The 14,188-nt window shown below is 40.9% G+C and overlaps 3 protein-coding genes across 3 annotated transcripts; 1 reads left to right on the top strand and 2 right to left on the bottom strand.

Annotated features, from left to right (window-relative positions):
• Nucleotides 1-919: 919 nt before the first annotated feature.
• On the bottom strand, nt 920-4,934 carry SARC_09532 (hypothetical protein; the record flags this gene model as incomplete). Its single annotated transcript, XM_014296448.1, has 8 exons — nt 4,588-4,934; nt 3,879-3,987; nt 3,496-3,655; nt 2,735-2,820; nt 2,385-2,479; nt 1,905-2,061; nt 1,417-1,591; nt 920-1,050 (listed from the first exon to the last, which is right to left on the bottom strand). Exons 3-8 carry the CDS (start codon nt 3,578-3,580, stop codon nt 920-922), a joined length of 729 nt encoding a protein of 242 aa, XP_014151923.1. The 5' UTR covers nt 3,581-3,655; nt 3,879-3,987; nt 4,588-4,934.
• A 5,715-nt stretch (nt 4,935-10,649) lies between these two features.
• Nucleotides 10,650-11,280, top strand: SARC_09531 (hypothetical protein). Its single transcript, XM_014296447.1, has one exon. The coding sequence runs from the start codon at nt 10,762-10,764 to the stop codon at nt 11,128-11,130; it is 369 nt and encodes a 122-aa protein (XP_014151922.1). The 5' UTR covers nt 10,650-10,761; the 3' UTR covers nt 11,131-11,280.
• Nucleotides 11,281-11,975: 695 nt separating this feature from the next.
• On the bottom strand, nt 11,976-14,086 carry SARC_09530 (hypothetical protein). The gene is made up of 4 exons (XM_014296446.1): nt 13,857-14,086; nt 13,403-13,622; nt 12,703-12,804; nt 11,976-12,389 (listed from the first exon to the last, which is right to left on the bottom strand). Exons 1-4 carry the CDS (start codon nt 13,891-13,893, stop codon nt 12,248-12,250), a joined length of 501 nt encoding a protein of 166 aa, XP_014151921.1. The 5' UTR covers nt 13,894-14,086; the 3' UTR covers nt 11,976-12,247.
• Between the last annotated feature and the right edge of the window lie 102 nt (nt 14,087-14,188).

Here is a 14,188-nt window from a genome sequence, read left to right as displayed (position 1 = left end):
TATGACACCATTACCAGACTACGGATACATTAGAATTGTCAGCAAGGCGATGTCGAACGATAACGGTATTGAAGCCGATATAAGCATTTATCGGCATCTACTAATTTTGAAAAGGCCATTGCGAACGGCAAAAAAAGACTCGTGCGCGAGGAACGCTTACGTTAACATTGTACTATACTTACAGCACGCACTCCAGAGCTTCTAGTCACTGACTTTGTATTATTTGCACGCATACCGCGTATTGTGTGCAAATGTGAGCAGGGCGGTTATTGGGCAAATATATATGTTCAGATACACGTCACGAAAACTTACTCGACAGCAGTGGATAATAAGGATGGAAGTTCACTCCATTTATAGAACTCGGACCCGGACTGTTAATTACTCGTACAGGCTCTAAAGGACTGCTCGAGGCATATTGTTATTGAAAAAGTGTTGAAGTTGAGGGGAGTTAGAATCACGATGTAGTATAATCAAGAGCCGCCACCCCTGAATGGAAGTTCTGCACGATGGTCAGCCCAGAGGTAAGCAACGTCGAGAAAGGATTGATCTACAAAATCTATATAGTATGGCACACGAACGCATAAAAGAAAGTAGAAAGTGGATTGATTGACGGCTCCAATAGCGGTGACATACGATAAACCTAGTTCTGGTCCAAAGCGAGAGAATAGAAGAGCAGCAAGAAAACCTCACAAAATGGCTTAGTGCCGTGACGGCGTTGTACTAGAGTCATAGGCGTCAGAAAAGCAAACAACGACTGTGGGAGCTCGCAGAACAATTGTGTATTAGATTCTAGCACATCATAGTAGGTGATGAAAATGCTGGCGATGCGCCGGGGAGCAGAAATTTAAGGGCATTCAAAGAGATTTCATTTGGTAGGTATACAACATAGTCGAACGCTGCTTAAACTTATAATCTACATTCAAATTAAGTGTAGATACAGAGGAACACCGCGCACATAGCTGCTACTTGAACACTGGCTGTCATACGTATTGTAGTCCTCGGGCCAGTCACCGTTCAGATCGAAGACTCGAATGGTTGCATCTTGGCTACCTGCGATTGAACGGGAATGGTTTATGAGCATAGATGCATATTGATTTCGATTCTGTTCAAAAAACCACTTTAGTGAAGGCTTACTCTCGTTACCCACAAGAGAGCTTTTCTCAAGTGATGATATGCCATTGCAGGCGTCGAGCTATTCATAATGATCGTTCTTGAGTAAGTATTGCCAGCCGGCCTAAAAGTCGGAAATAGACTTGCTATGTTACCTTATAATCATCACACGGGGAGAGCATCTAACGGTAATAGCCGCGTGATAAATTGCAAAAAAAACGCATGGTGATTCACCCGAAGGTACAGGAAAACCAAAACGAGCTAGCGGACCCCCAAATTGAAAATAAACCGCGATCGGCGACCCACCTGTGGCTAGGTACTTTCCCTGCGGATCTATATCAAACTGCAGTCGCTGGTTTGTGTCTGCCGTTCGCTTCATACGCCCAGCGAGCTTACCACCCATCCGTACATCCCAGCACATAATATAATCGTCCCTTCTGCCTCCACTGTATACATACAGTCCATCGGGAGAGAATTTCACCTACAACGCGATATGTATTATGTCAAGCCTTTGATATACATCGCGAAAATATATAGATTGAGTTGTTTTAATCTATCATTCCCATCAGTCCGACATTCCTCGAATTAAAGCAAGAGCCCAACTTCGCTGGCAAAAAATTGTGTGCAAAGGGGACATCAAAACACATAACTACAGAATGAGTGCTAATTGAGAACAATAGAACCCATCCTCATTGGAAAATATTACAACCTGAAATCGACCGAAACGATTTGAATTTGACTCAAAACAACAGGCCAACTATGCAATATGGGACAAATACGAGTGCGAAGCATACTTGAGTTACTCCTCCCTTACTCCCTTTCAATCGCGCTACCGGGCTGCAATCGTTGTCTACGTACAAGGCGATGCTTCGATCATAGCTGCCAGCGGCGTAAAGTGAGAGAGTCGCTGGCGAAAAAGCGATGGTCGAAATAATTCCACGTTGACCCTTCCTGTAAGGCAAAAAAAACTGACAAAATCAGTGTGGTTACGGTAGCTCGATTGGCCATCACTTGAGATGTTGAGCCTCGAAAGAGACAACGTATGTTCCACTTAGGATTAACATGTGAGTGCCGAATGCTGATTTGATTGTCTATATCTTTTTCAGGCGCCAGCTTGCATTATCAAGAAACGTATACGCATTAAACACCTCATTCTTGATACAAACAGACAAAAAACAGTTCTGTTCCGACAAGAATTTCAATAAGTGAATAGACAAAATTATGCATAAATCGAGGGGCGTGCACTGGACTTAACTTGGAACGACGGAACTTACGCTCTTTTATGCGCCAGAGTCTTTACATCAATGTGGTCTCTCCCGGGACGCGAAGTGTCAAATATGCGGATCATCTTCTCAAATCCACAGTATATCTTGCATACGAGAAATATACAATCACGGTCAGTCAGTCACGCAGGCAGCAGCGCATGAAGATATGATGTCTGTGTACATTATAGTGTACATTATATCAGAATAAAAAATCAGTCACATTTCACAAACTACCGATTACTTGCATGAGTCAAAATAAGCATTGTTGTTTATGCCTGATTCGATGTGGTAAACTTTAAAGCCGGCGAAAGTAATAGTACAATAACTCGTTGAATTCAAATAACAGGAAGGAATCACACCTTTGTGCCGTCAGGATTGAAAGCAACTGACTTGGGGGCCTCAACCTCATCGAGGTGATTGTACGGCCTGTATGTACAGCGAATAGCTGGGAGGAGGGCACAATTCCCGGGAAAAATTATAGAGTAGAGAAATTTATTATTATTTGACGATATATCTTGCGCAAATTCGTACCCGATATAGATGTCAGCGATCTTGGCTGATACTTTATTAACTGCATTTTTCGATACAGGCACTACAATGTTTGATCTTTTAGCTAATTTGCATTGACCGAACAAAGATAAGTTCCGATCCGGCCGGAAAGTGCGACAGTGGATTGTTAGCGGCTTTTTGGACGTTATTGAAAATTGTCCAAAGCGGCCGCTTACCCGAACTGTCTGTCTTCTTGCGATATATACAAATACGCCTTTCCTTGCCTTAGACACTGCCGCTTCGATTGCATTTACGTGTCACGTATCAGGTATCATCAAAACTACACAAAACTCCAAACGGCATGTAAAAAAAATCGAGATCACGGCAAATTCCGTCAGAACCTTCCAACCAGACAACAGCGTCAATCAATCACATAAAAGCATCAACCAACCTGCATATCTAGGATGTCTTAACGGTAAAAAAAAAACACTGATATGCACCTTACCAACAGTTCCTAAAATTAAAAAAGCAAAGTAGAACTTAACACACACGTACGTGCGTGTTCCGCATGAAGGATTGTACATATATACATATAGAGTGCAGGGACACAAAAGAACCAAATTGGTAGTACCTCCTGTGGCCGCTTCTCTGAGATGTATTGGGTGATCGCGGGTGCACGTGATGTACACGCAGGTGGTCGGATCCCAGTACCGCATATGAGGATACCAGGCATAATCGTAGATCAATTCGCCCGCTGGAATGTCAGTGACTTCGAGCAGCTCCCCACTACGCTGCAGATTTTTTAGCACGGCACGTAGGATATTTAGTCTATCGCCCGGCGCCAGGTGCATGCCCAACCATTGGGCGATGATGATGCAAGCTAAGACGCACAGAAAACTCAAAAATTTTCCCACACAGTGAGGTGGCACTCTAGTCCACTGTTCATGCGCAACCTCGACGAAAGCAGAACAAATCGTCTGAAAATGACATAAAGAGTCTAATCACATAACGTACCAGTACTCAGGAGTTTGATAGTCCATATCGACAGGCAATTGATATAGCCTAAAGTGATTATCTTCAGTGCACGTCAGCAGATGACTACCGTCTGGCGCCCACTTCACTCCTGCGATGACAATACACATTGCGAAATAAACGCCAGCGAACCATTATATTACAAATATTCGTTCGACCTGAATGACACAAATATCAACTGCCCCAAAGAAATGAATTCAGAGAATGTGAAAGCACACAAGAAAATCGACTCCACCATAAACATGAACTGTTAACTGGGTAGGGAAGTCATTTAGATCGGCGTAAACTCAAACAACATTCTTCAGTCGAAGCACGGGAGCGAGCAATGTGAAATCAATCCACGGAGCTAACATTATATTCAAAAACGTATACAAACTTCAAATGATCATACATACAATATATAAGCAAACTTAAAAAAAATGCATCTATACTTAAACATAAACATAAACACACCCAAACACCCGAATTTATGTGTATATATATATATATATATATATATTATATATATATATATATATGTAATATATTATATTATATATATTATATATAATATATATATATATATTGTATATTTTATATTTGTATATTACATCTATATATCTACATCTATATCTATATCTATATTATATATATATATATATTATATTGGATTACTGGTTTTGACATAGCAGCAAAGAAAAATACAGCATACCTTTGTAGAAGTTGTTGGCAACAGCATGATTAGTGTATTCTTTCGTTGTTTCCAGCAAATACTGTCTACTATTATTTTCCATATCTTGACGCGAAATGCTGAATTTACACACCATTTTAACCCCACCCTGAATGTCAATGGTTTGCGTAGTAGCACCATGTTCGCCCTCTTCCATGAACTTAGGGTCTGCTAAGACTTCTGTAGTCGACGAATTTAAATTTCTTTGCCCACACTCAACTGTTTCATATCCCATCTGCCCGTTCATATCAAGTGTATCATTTTTTTCACTCGAAGCTGTTGCCGGTCTTCGTAGAGGGTTTCCGCACTCTCCGGCCACTGGCTCATGCATGTTTCGCGCACAAGCAACAAAATTGGGCATAAAGTATACACTACACTGTATGTTTAGTGCAAGAGACCTAGAGAGGAAACACGCTCGCGAGACGCGCCTCACACGAGACTTGCTGAAATTATTTTCTCAACTTCGCACCGTCACTGAAAATCCCTGACAAGGAGAGTGGCAATCGACCTGTTTCAAGTTTATGGAACAATATTAGATATTATATATATATTTATATCACTGAAAGCGTAGTTGTAGAGTCCCTATTTTTTTTTATTGAACTTGAAATCTGTCCGGAACTCTTTTTCCCCATTTGAAGGCCCCCAAGAGGTCCCCGAGGGATCCTAAATGAATAAAAAGCATTTGTTTTTAAATTTTAGGGGTTTTTTTTAAATTTGTGGTGTGCGTGCGTGTGTGTGTGTGTTTGTGCGTACATGGGTGCACACGTGTATAGGCGTTTGTATTAGTGAGCGCGTGTGAGTGAACGCGTTTGTGGTTGAGTGCGCGAGTGTGTTAGTTTGTGTGGATGCGTGTGTATCAGTGTGTGTGGATGCGTGTGTATGTATGAGTGTGAGTGAGTGAGCATGTGTGTGAGTGTGTGTGTATGAGTGAGTGTATACGATTGTGTGACATGAATGGGCGTGTATGATTGAGCGAGGGTACATTAACAATAGTATGTATGTGTGTGTTTATGTATTGAGTGAATGTTTGTGAGTGTGTTCATATGAGTGGGTGTGGGTGAATTAGTGTGTGTGTGGGTGTGTGTGGGTGTGTGGGTGTATGGATGTGTGATATGAGAGTTTGTGTGTGAGGAGTGTGTGTGAGAGCGCGTGCACGAGAGTTTGTGAGTGAGTGAGTGTGAGTTGTTGGGTGTGTGCGTGAGTAAGGTGTGAATTAGAGTGTGTGAGTGATTGTGTGATTGTGTGTGAATGCTTTTACATGTATGTGTGTGTATGAGTGAGTAGGTGGGCGGGTGGGGTGCCGTGGTGTGTGTGTGTTTGCAAGTGACAGCGCGCGTTTCGTCTGTGCTCTTGGGTGTGCGCCTAGTCCGCCCTGTTTGCCGGTATATTCACAAGTCATTAACTTCCTTCTTTGGAAAAAAAGCTTTCAGTCTCTACGGCGCCCCAGACGTGTTATATTTTATACAAATCAACGAGTCGCAAAATTCCTCAGGGAGCTCACGACATTCGAGTTTTCAGTTTCGACATTCGACAATAAAAAAGCATTATTTGTTTAATACTTTCTTAAGACTCAGAATTGGGGACTCGGGATTTCTAAATAGCGGGGAAATATTCCACAGGGACTCCAATCCCCAATAAGGGACAGATTTTGCGTATTTGGGATAAAGTCAACAGCTGTTTTTAATAATAATAAAGTCCCTGTTGACATTATCACCCATTTTTACTGACAGCGTAAGCTTTTCTTTTTAAAAAAATATAAAGAAAAGTTTACGCTTTCAGTCTTCAGATATAGATCATAGCGACATACATAGATAGCCAATATTTAGTACAATATTGTTTTTTAAAATAAGAGAGAGCAATTTTGATTTTTGTTTCAAAAAAGCATAGCCTTCTAAGAATTTAAAAAAATTAAATTTTAACACCCAAAAATAAAGAACAAAAAATAAATGACTCAAAATTGATTTTCTACATAAAGCAGCTTTGGAGTATTTACAGTTTGGGCTTTTATTTAACTGATGCGAGAAACAATAATATTATAAATAATATTTTTAACAATATTCCGTGGAATGCTCGACTGTGGAGACTGGAGTATGGACTTTGGACTGTGGACTGTGGACTGTGGACTGTGGACTGTGGACTGTGGACTGTGGACTGTGGACTGTGGACTGTGGACTGTGGACTGTGGACTGTGGACTGTGGACTGTGGACTGTGGACTGTGGACTGTGGACTGTGGTCTGTGGAGTGTGGAGTGCTGTGGTCTGTGGTGGAGTGTGGACATTGGACAGTACTTGAAATCTCAATTTTGTTCAAATTGACCATGACTCTCTCTCTCTTCTACTAGAGTAGAGAGAAGTAAAGATAAGAAAGAAAATAGGCTGAACGGACTAACGTCCGTAGGACATTGTCGGGTCATAATTTGGAGAATTTGGAGCATAAAATCAGACATAGCCCGAAAGCAAACGGTGAATACTCAAAAACTAGGATTTCAATTTTAGTCTTGGTCTCACCCCTGATTTTGGGAATGAAATGAAATATGAAATATTTATGAAATCGAAGCTCGAATTTCATTTCTCGACTAGAGTAAAATCGGTCACACCGCTGATTTCAAGGGATGAAATAAAGCATTACAATAATTTTTCTTCTTCTACGTATGTACAGAATTTTAAAAACAGTATTTTTTTCTTTGGCGAGCTGTTTATTTTATTTTAAACAACTATACTATAAAACCCTAAAACAACCAATAGGATCACAATTTCAAAATACTTCGCTATTCATTTTTTTTAAAAACAAATGTTTTTCTTTGAAACAAAAAAAGTAATCTCATCTCTATTTCAAAACATTTCACTTTTACAGAATGAAATAAGAATAAATGCAAAAAAAAATAGTTTTCAGTCAAATTTCGGTCAAATTTCACTCAAAATCAGGTGAGAAGTCAAGGCTCAAGGCTCAAGCCTTGACCTTATTTCTCAACATCATGTGAGTCAGGCAATTCGATCCGCAACCTTTGTGACAATCGATTGGTGGGAGCCGGAGACGTCGGGAAGACCATAAACTTATCGGATTTGGATAAATTGGGAATCAGGAACTTGACAGGAATCGACAGCTCTAACCTCAAAAAAAACGTTTGTTTTCAGTGTTATGTATTTATTCCAAGTTTCAACTTCCTAAGTTCCGGCCCGAAACGAACACGGAAATTTCGGTGTTTAAAAAAAAATAGAGTAAATCACATTTTTTGACCTCGAGGAGGCCTGAGGGCCTTAACTATCTGAAATATTGTATTTATTGCATCAGTTGATATAGAATCAAATGAAGAGTTTAATTTTCATATTTGTTGTTTGATTTAAAAAAAACCCCAAAAACCAAAATGTACAGATAAATTCACTGTATTTACTATGTTCTTTTGAAAAATAATTGTTGTTACAACAACGAGAGTCAGAGGTGCACAAACGAAAAGATATATTACTCATCCAATTTCCAGTGTATTGTTTTTTCAAAAGTAACGTACATTTGTTGGGAAGTCTGTGACTGTTCACTGTACAGTGTACTACACAGTACCAGAGCTACCATGTCATTATTATGTATCGATCTGTACGTTTTCCTATTGCATTTTGTAAAAGCACATTATTATATAATAATTGAGAATGTGAACCCAATTTCTATTAATACTTAACCCCAAATTGGCAGAATCCAAAACTTAATCACATTTTTTTCCTAACGTGATTATTAATTTAAAAGAATAAGATATTATTCATGTCAAAGCGGTGGTTCTTAATAATAAATTCCTATTGCATACGGACGGGCGTACACCAGACCATGTAGCCCTCTGCCGACGATGTGACGACATTAGAAATAATTCAACAAAACGCTTTTCCAACAAGGAGATCGCGGCAATGGCCCGGCGTCAATACTACTAACAATTGTTCATAGGCAAACCGACAACCTCAGATCGGGACAAAGCCAGACACGACAGCTTCAACCGCTGCTTCGAGCCTACACCAATCCGGATCTGTGCTATGATTGTAACAAATACGTACATGTTCACATTGCTCGACTACCGCACTGACGGCTGTCTCTGCCCTGTCTGCCCCCGTGGCCAAACCTTCACCACCAGCCACTTTGCCTGCATCCAGCAACTGATCCAATGCATCCTGGTAGGCCCAAAACTGCCCCTTATTGGCCTTGATCTCCTCCAGCAACTACAGGAGCGCCAGAGGTGCTATGAACAGACATATATCATCCCAAAGAGTATAGGAGCAACATACTTCGATTCCAAGGATGTCTGATAGGTATGAACGGACCTATATAGTACTCATGTTTGACTAGTTTAACCCAACTCTGGTACAAACCAACAATAGCCCATTCGGGATGTGATTGAGTATGTGTTTATAACTCGCCAATACGAACAAATAGATCTATTTAATGATCAATGGGATGTATTTTTTAATATACATCTGGGACAACCTCCATAGTAAAATCCCCGCCGGTTATGAGGTTTATATGTGAACTGATTCTCTCTAATTCACCCAATAGTCAATACATGATCAAACAAATGTTTATTTTTTAACATATATAACAAAACCAAAACCAAGGTCATCCGTCACCATTGCTCACCAGCTCTATTTTTATAAAATTCTTTCGCTACGAGGTTAAATATCTAACTACTGAGAGGCGAGCGCAAGTCTCTTTCTTCTTGTGGTGATATACTGTCATATAACTTTGTATGTCTGCCTCTTTAAGTGTCTTCCTCTATATATGTTCACTTTTCATTTGGACCGATCCCTACTAGAGAGCTTGTCCCCTTTTGGGGCCTTGGAACTATTAAATCAGAAGCTCTCAGTTTAAATTATTACTCAGCATCAATATTTCCTAGTGATCCAGCCATGAATGGGCCACGGGATACAATCTCAGTGAGACTTCATGCAATAAGTATACATTTGTGTAGTCTACACACAGTAAATACGCCAAAGGTAAACTAAGACTTACTTCTTCTTCATGGAGGATACTTCTAGCTTAGGACGCGGTTGCGCACAAGGGTGCACAATCACGCAACCAAAATCAAGTGCTCAAATGTACTGGTTGCGATCATAATATGCATGCCTTTTGTGGTGTGCATCTTGGTGAGGGGTTTGGATCGAATTCGATCGGTTACTGCTTGTCTACAGATAATTGCAAGCCACCAAATGCATCAACAGCGAGCCAATCAGATGAATTGACACCACCTGCATCAGCAGTATCACTGTTGGATCAGACAACTACTGATTCTGATGCAATGCAGGAAGATGATACGACACAATCTACGTCTAAGCAAGGTGCATCGTCTGGGGTAAACGAGGCGTCAGATACAATAGTGAAGAGACTGTCTAATAGTAATAAAAAGAAGGTGTACAAACAAACTGTGTTATCAAAGATGTGTGCCGTTCCAGCAAAGAGAGTTAATCTAACAAACGACGAGAAAGGTGTCGTCGTGTGCACTATCAAAAAGAGTGGATATGGTTTGAGCAAGCCAACGAGAGAGAACTATAAAAGTGATATAGTTAAAGAAATAAGTATAAAAACTATACAGAGGTTTGTGTTCGCTGGAGAGAAAATTATTAGTCTGTCTAACGAAGTGCATGTAAAAAGGAAATATCGCGAGAGAAAGGGTACTATCAGCTCCATATCTGTCCTTTGCACCTCAGTACCTGACCCAGATATGTCTACCTCTATATATGTCCAATTTTGTTTCCCTCAGCGTAACCTGGACATATTTAGAGGTATGACTGTATTGAGATTGGTTTTTTTGTTTTGTTTTTTGTTTTGTTCTATTTTCTGATTTCATAAGGCTATGAAATGTTTTTAAAAACAAAACAAATATAATAAAACGACAATAGATATTTATATTTAGATAGATTCCGCACTAGAGAGTGACCTATTTTTAAAAGCAATTTTCCGCATAAATTATTTTCTAAGAACACACGACTTTCACACCAGTCAAGTGAGACTCAAATGACTATTTTTTACATATCACATTCACCGTCAGACCGTGGTCGCAGTCGTAACCGGTCTCCAATATATATAGTACGCTGGCCACATACTGAATACACTGTGTACTTGTAGTACAATATCAAAACTTGTTGTTGATCACCCTCAGCAGAGAACTTCGTAGACTAATAAGTATGCATTTCAACCTTTTGCGTATACACTCTAAACGAGGTCGTTCAGTGAGCCCGAAAGTAGCTAAGAATGGATGTCCGCCTCACCACGAGTTAGACGCTTGCAGCGATAGAATCAGCTTGGTCAAATCCAACGATAAACTACAGAGGCCGAACAAAATAACGAGTAGAATAGGTGCTGCCATACCACCGTCTGGTGCGAGGAAATCGAAAGAGCGGGTCGTGGAGGCGCCTGCGGTACCGGAATATATAGTGAATCAGGTGAATGATGATCTAAGGTGGGCCAAATTCCTTGAGGAGCAGAGGGCTATTGTACAAGAAAGACTTGGACAACAACAGCAGAAAGAGTGCGATACAAAGAGCAGTAGATGACAGAAGAATAAGAATAAATAGGTAGAATAGGAGCAGTAAGTGATCCTGTTGCATAAACGGGATCTGTAGCACCGTCAGGCCCACCTACCTAAGCGTATTTCATGGTGGATGTATATGAACGTAAGATCGGTTATGGTCGGCAGATCCAAGCTATGCGCATTTCATGGTTGTTACATATGAACTGTCATATGTGAACGTTTAGCTAGACAACTATGGATTCTAAGGTAGCGCCATGTCGAAAGGTGCTGATCACTTGTTCGTTTTCGTGCCTATTGGTCTGCAATCAATAGTTGACACTTGGTTCTTTAATATGGGCGAAACGCTTCGAATGAAGTCCGGTGCGTGGTACTTTTGTTAGAAGTGCGAGACCGCACCCGCCAGCCCAGGTGGGTCTAATATGTCGCTGGTGCATCTACGCGAACCCTTAACAAATTTTAGACCAAGCTAGCTACATCGAATCAGCAAGAGGAGCACCTGTACGTTGTTTTATGCCATCGAAGCAAGTGCATATGGTGGACGTCTTTTATGAAGGAGACAGCTTATTTTTGAAATCGATGTAGTTAATTATAAGTTGCAATGTCCTTGTAAGTCTGTACTGCATGACGATTTGATTGCACAAGGAAGAGTGATCAAGCGCTTGGAATCCATAAGTAGCGAAGAGATCTCAAGTGGTGGTTTTCAAGTGGTCATTTTACACTGTACAAATGCAAATCAATGCAGAGGCTTACTCGCTTCTTAACCTTCCCTGCAGCGTTCCAATATTTGCTCCGCGTGCAAGGTCATTACGCAAGCAATTAGTCAAATGTCGTACGTTTTGTATAGACACGCACTCACTTGAGGCTTTGCGCGTGTATGTGTGACCACGAATGATTTTTCAGCAAGCAAGGAAACTCACAATTTCGCGCGAGAAAATCTACGCCTAACTTTTCAAGAGCCACTTAAAGCGAATGAAAGCTTATAAAATTTCACTCGACGCGAGTGAAAGTCCATGTAATGACCAAGAAAGCGCAGCTAGTTTCGAGTACTCAGAGTGGACTGCCAGAAGTTGTATCACTCGATACCCTTCGCCCATATTATCGAGGCTGTTACCAGCAACACACGCGTAATAGTGAGGCATCTATGGGAAGCTTTCCACTTGGAATTTTGGTCCCACCTCCAGGATGATATTGCCACTGGCATCACGGTGTAGAGAATCGAAACAAATCTCACAGAGGAAGGCCGGAGTCTCGATAAGAATCGCACTATCATGTACAGCGTACCTTCATAGTAAAAGTGAGAAAGTAGGGTGTCAGCCAATTGTACACGCGTGGAGGTGTCTGAAGATGCACCTTGAGATGCGCTATTGTCCATGCAATTAAATATCGCTTTGTGCATCGCGTTTGCGAATTTAGTATCAGAGTACATAGGGCTTTGTGCAATACAAGCGCGCTACCTTACGTTTCAGAAGTCGCTTATATGACAGGACAAAGTGCAGCGAATGCAAATTAAACTCCAGAATAATTGCTGTATATTAAATCTTCAACACGTCATCAGTAAACAGAAAAGTCAACACGACTGAGGTCGAATGCTTACTTCGCAGCATAGAGCGTACACACTCCACACTTCTGCGCCCTGGGCTTTAATGTGTATGTGGTCACCGGATAGTTCATTTCGTATCGAAACATATTGCCATCGCTTTTAGGTGCATAAAGGGAAAAGTACACGCACATTAGAAATTAGTTAGCAATACAGACCTCAATACAGATTGTGAGGTCTACCTCGCATTTTTACGTAGAAAAATGAACGGGTTTCATTCTCCAGCTATTTAGAAATAAAAGGTATGCCGGCAGGTATATCTAACCGTAAGTAGTATCAAAACTATAACCATTGGTCACCATTAGCATTCTTACACTAAATACCTCGAGCGGCACGAGATTGGCATTCGAAAAAGCCCTTGATCAATAATTCAGCTATAGCGGTTATCTAAAGCTATCTAAAGCATTAGATAACAAGGCACAGGTGTGCAACTCGCTACAAGAGTGTCACAGAGTTCAATTAGAGGTTACACCAATCAATATAGTGCACCCTGCCCCTACCGATTCTATCTAACACGGCTATTCTTGTTCATGGTATAACCCACATCACAGGGTACGATGCATGCGCCTAAGTATCATCGGAATACAACGATAGCCGGTATACGTACTAAAGGCTCGTGGCAGGCCAAAACAGCAAAACTAAATAACTGCTAAGTGCGCAAAGAAAAATTGGTGATATGTCATTAATCTCAACTCACCCATCAGTCGGTTGTTTCCAAAGGCTTCCTGCGACACGTACACGCTCGAATTTGAGCACATGCTCGCACTGGCCCTGATGTACGAACCGATACTGCACACCCAAACGAACAGAGAGGTCAGCAAAAGTATGATCCTCCATTTTGAAGGACCCTAGTGCTTCACCCTGGTGATTGCCGGAGTTGGCCCGATCTGTCGTGGTTTCCTTTAGCCACTGCAGAACTGGATAGACAGCACAGTAGATTAACATAGGGCACGTAATCTACCAGAATCCAAACAAATTCTTAAGTTGCACAGAACAGCACGCGAGACCCATATAGTCACACAAAGCCAGGTGTCCAGCTAGAATGACTTGCAATTTTGCAACCTCGATAGAACAAAAAGATTCCAACTAGTGTTCTACAATATACCAAAGCAGAAAACACACAAACACATCAATGAATGAAAACTAAACACCTGGTATACTATAGTCAACAGCGTCCGGCGAACGCATATCGCTGTAGAAATTCCTTTCGATGAAAAAGTAGGCCGAATTTCCCTGTAGATTCCCCGATCGAGGTTTATCGCCAGCACACACGATCAGATCACGCAACGAACATAAGCATTGTCGATTGTAAACCTGAACACTCAGGTGTTTCCTTCCAGTAGTACGGTGGTATACAGATATATCGATTAGAAGGTCATCTGCAAGGCACAAGAACGAAGTGCTATTGCAATTAGTAAGCAGCATTAGCAATACACACACACACTAACATATATATATACATATATAAATAATACAATTATGG

The sequence above is a fragment of the Sphaeroforma arctica genome, assembly GCF_001186125.1.
Source record: "Sphaeroforma arctica JP610 unplaced genomic scaffold supercont1.980, whole genome shotgun sequence".
Lineage (NCBI taxonomy): Eukaryota > Ichthyosporea > Ichthyophonida > Sphaeroforma > Sphaeroforma arctica.
Note: the sequence above shows the minus strand (reverse complement) of the source record. Positions and strands in the feature narration are given on the sequence as shown.